Source organism: Vitis riparia, chromosome 3 (genome assembly GCF_004353265.1).
Source record: "Vitis riparia cultivar Riparia Gloire de Montpellier isolate 1030 chromosome 3, EGFV_Vit.rip_1.0, whole genome shotgun sequence".
Taxonomy (NCBI): domain Eukaryota; kingdom Viridiplantae; phylum Streptophyta; class Magnoliopsida; order Vitales; family Vitaceae; genus Vitis; species Vitis riparia.
This window is the reverse complement of record NC_048433.1, coordinates 13,937-16,370: the sequence shown is the minus strand read 5'-3', so window position 1 is coordinate 16,370 and position 2,434 is coordinate 13,937. Positions and strand designations below refer to the sequence as shown.

The following is a 2,434-nucleotide window of genomic DNA, read 5'->3' as shown; positions in this document are numbered from 1 at the left end:
CAGCGGAAGCAATCCCTGAAACACGCAGCGCTAGGCCGCATGAGCCACATACGCCTATGCCTCGAGCTCCCCGTGAAGAGAGCTCAGATTCCACCCACTTCTCGTCAAAAAGACGACGTGACAGAAGATCCCAGTTGTCGGGCGCCATGCGCGCGAGACTGGGTCCCCAGCAAAATGGCAGGCCCAAGCCACCGATGACCACCACAGGGGAGTGCACCATGACCCTACGGTCACCCCCATACCACAGAATGTTCTCTCGCACCGTGACCCCTTGGTCATCCCCATGATGCAGAACGTTCCACCGCACCAAGCGGTACGAACCATTGGGAAAAATCTCCTGAGCGAGCCACCCATGGGCTCCATTAGCAAAAGGCTGGATGACATGCTCTCCACACCTTTCTGCTCTCATATCATTCATTACGAACCCCCAAGGGGGTTTCTCGTACCAAAGTTCTCCACATACGATGGGTGCAGTGACCCCTTCGACCATATCATGCACTATCGACAGCTCATGACCCTCGACATAGGCAACGACCCACTGCTGTGCAAAGTATTCCCTGCCAGTCTACAAGGACAGGCTCTTTCATGGTTCCATCGCCTACCTCCTAATTCGGTGGATAATTTCAGAGACCTTTCAGAAGCCTTCGTGGGACAATACCTATGCTCCGCCCGACATAAGCAAAACATCAGCACCTTGCAAAATATAAAAATGAAGGATAATGAATCCTTGAGGGAGTTCGTGAAACGATTTGGCCAGGCTGTCCTACAAGTGGAAGCTTGCAGCATGGACGCTGTCCTACAGATTTTCAAACGATGCATTTGCCCAGGCACTCCTTTTTTGAGTCACTAGCAAAAAAGCCTCCTATGACAATGGACGACTTGTTTCGACGTGCAAACAAATACTCAATGCTTGAAGATGACGTACGGGCAGCCACCCAGCAAATATTGGTTGCCGGACAGTCATCCAAGGGTAGTACAGAGGGAAGCACTAAACCTCCGGACAGGCCAAGACCATCCGATCGAAGGCAAGAAGGGCCAAGCCACTCGGAAATGCCACCCCTCACACCACTCTCTATAACTTATGAGAAGCTTCTCCCTATGATCCAGAGCATGTCCGATTTCAGGTGGCCCAGACCCCTCGGATCGGATCCATCCAGGAGAGATCGTAGCAAAAAATGCGCTTACCATAAGGAGCACGGCCATACGACGGAGACGTGCAGAAGCCTCCAATATTTGGTGGAAAAGCTTATAAAGGCGGGTCATTTAAGGCAATACCTCCGGTCAGATGCTAGAGATGGAGATGCCTCCCGGGGCCGTGACTCTGGGGCCCCCATGGCTCCAGCCGCCCCCAAAGCCGTCATAAATTACATTAGTGGATGCCCGTCGGATGAAGAGCTCAATTCCAAGCGAAAAAGGCAGAGGATGTTGCGGGAAGCGATGGTGCGTGAGCGTATCAATTCTATCCGACCTGGGATAACCGAAGGGGGCCCGCACCCCATAGACGGGACAATCATTTTTCCTCCAGTAGACCCCGCGCGGATATTACGTTCGCACCGTGATGCCCTCATTCTATCCTTGGGAATAGACAAATTCGATGTAAGGCGCATCCTGATTGACCCAGGCAGCTCAGCTGATCTGGCGCAGGCATCAGTCATAAGCTGCATGGGACACAACTTAGTCGATCTCGAAAACCTTGGAAGGGTTTTATCCGGATTCAACGGAGCATCAACTATCTCGTTGGGAGACATTGTGCTGCCAGTCCAAGCTGGCCCAGTCACTCTCAACGTTCAATTTTCGATAGTACAAGATCTATCACCCTTCAATGTTATCTTGGAACGCACATGGCTACACTGTATGAAGGCCATCCCCTCCACATATCATCAGATGGTGAGCTTTCTCACTGAAGATGGGCAAATCAACCTATATGGCAGCCAACTAGCCGCTCGCCAATGCTACCAGATAGCAAGAGAAGTAGGGACCAGTCGGGAGAATGAACCCCTCCCCGAGTCCACCCATGCACTCGACCAATAGCAGTCACTGTGTCCGGCGGACAGAGATCCCCCGGTAGCAGATCCCTTACGAACAATCCAAATTTCAGAAGAAGATTCTCATCTTACTCATATAAGTTCCCTTTTAACGCCCGAAGAAACCCAGAACATCCAAGACGTCCTCCGACAAAACCATGACGTTTTCGCATGGGCACACTCTGATATGAAGGGAATTCACCCCTCGATAGTCTCACATAAGCTTAACGTTTTACCAGCGGCAAAACCCATCCGGCAAAGGGTCAGACGTTTTCACCCGGACAGACAAAAAATCATCCGGACAGAGATTGACAAACCGCTGGAAGCCGGATTCATCAAAGATGTAGAATATCCGGACTGGCTGGCAAACGTAGTAGTGGTACCCAAAAAAGAAGGCAAATGGCGGGTCT

General features: G+C 51.4%; 1 protein-coding gene across 1 annotated transcript; it reads left to right on the top strand.

The window, feature by feature from the left end:
• The first annotated feature begins 870 nt into the window (after positions 1–870).
• On the top strand, positions 871–2,031 carry LOC117911534. The gene has a single exon (XM_034825943.1). The coding sequence runs from the start codon at positions 871–873 to the stop codon at positions 2,029–2,031; it is 1,161 nt and encodes a 386-aa protein (XP_034681834.1).
• Positions 2,032–2,434: the final 403 nt, after the last annotated feature.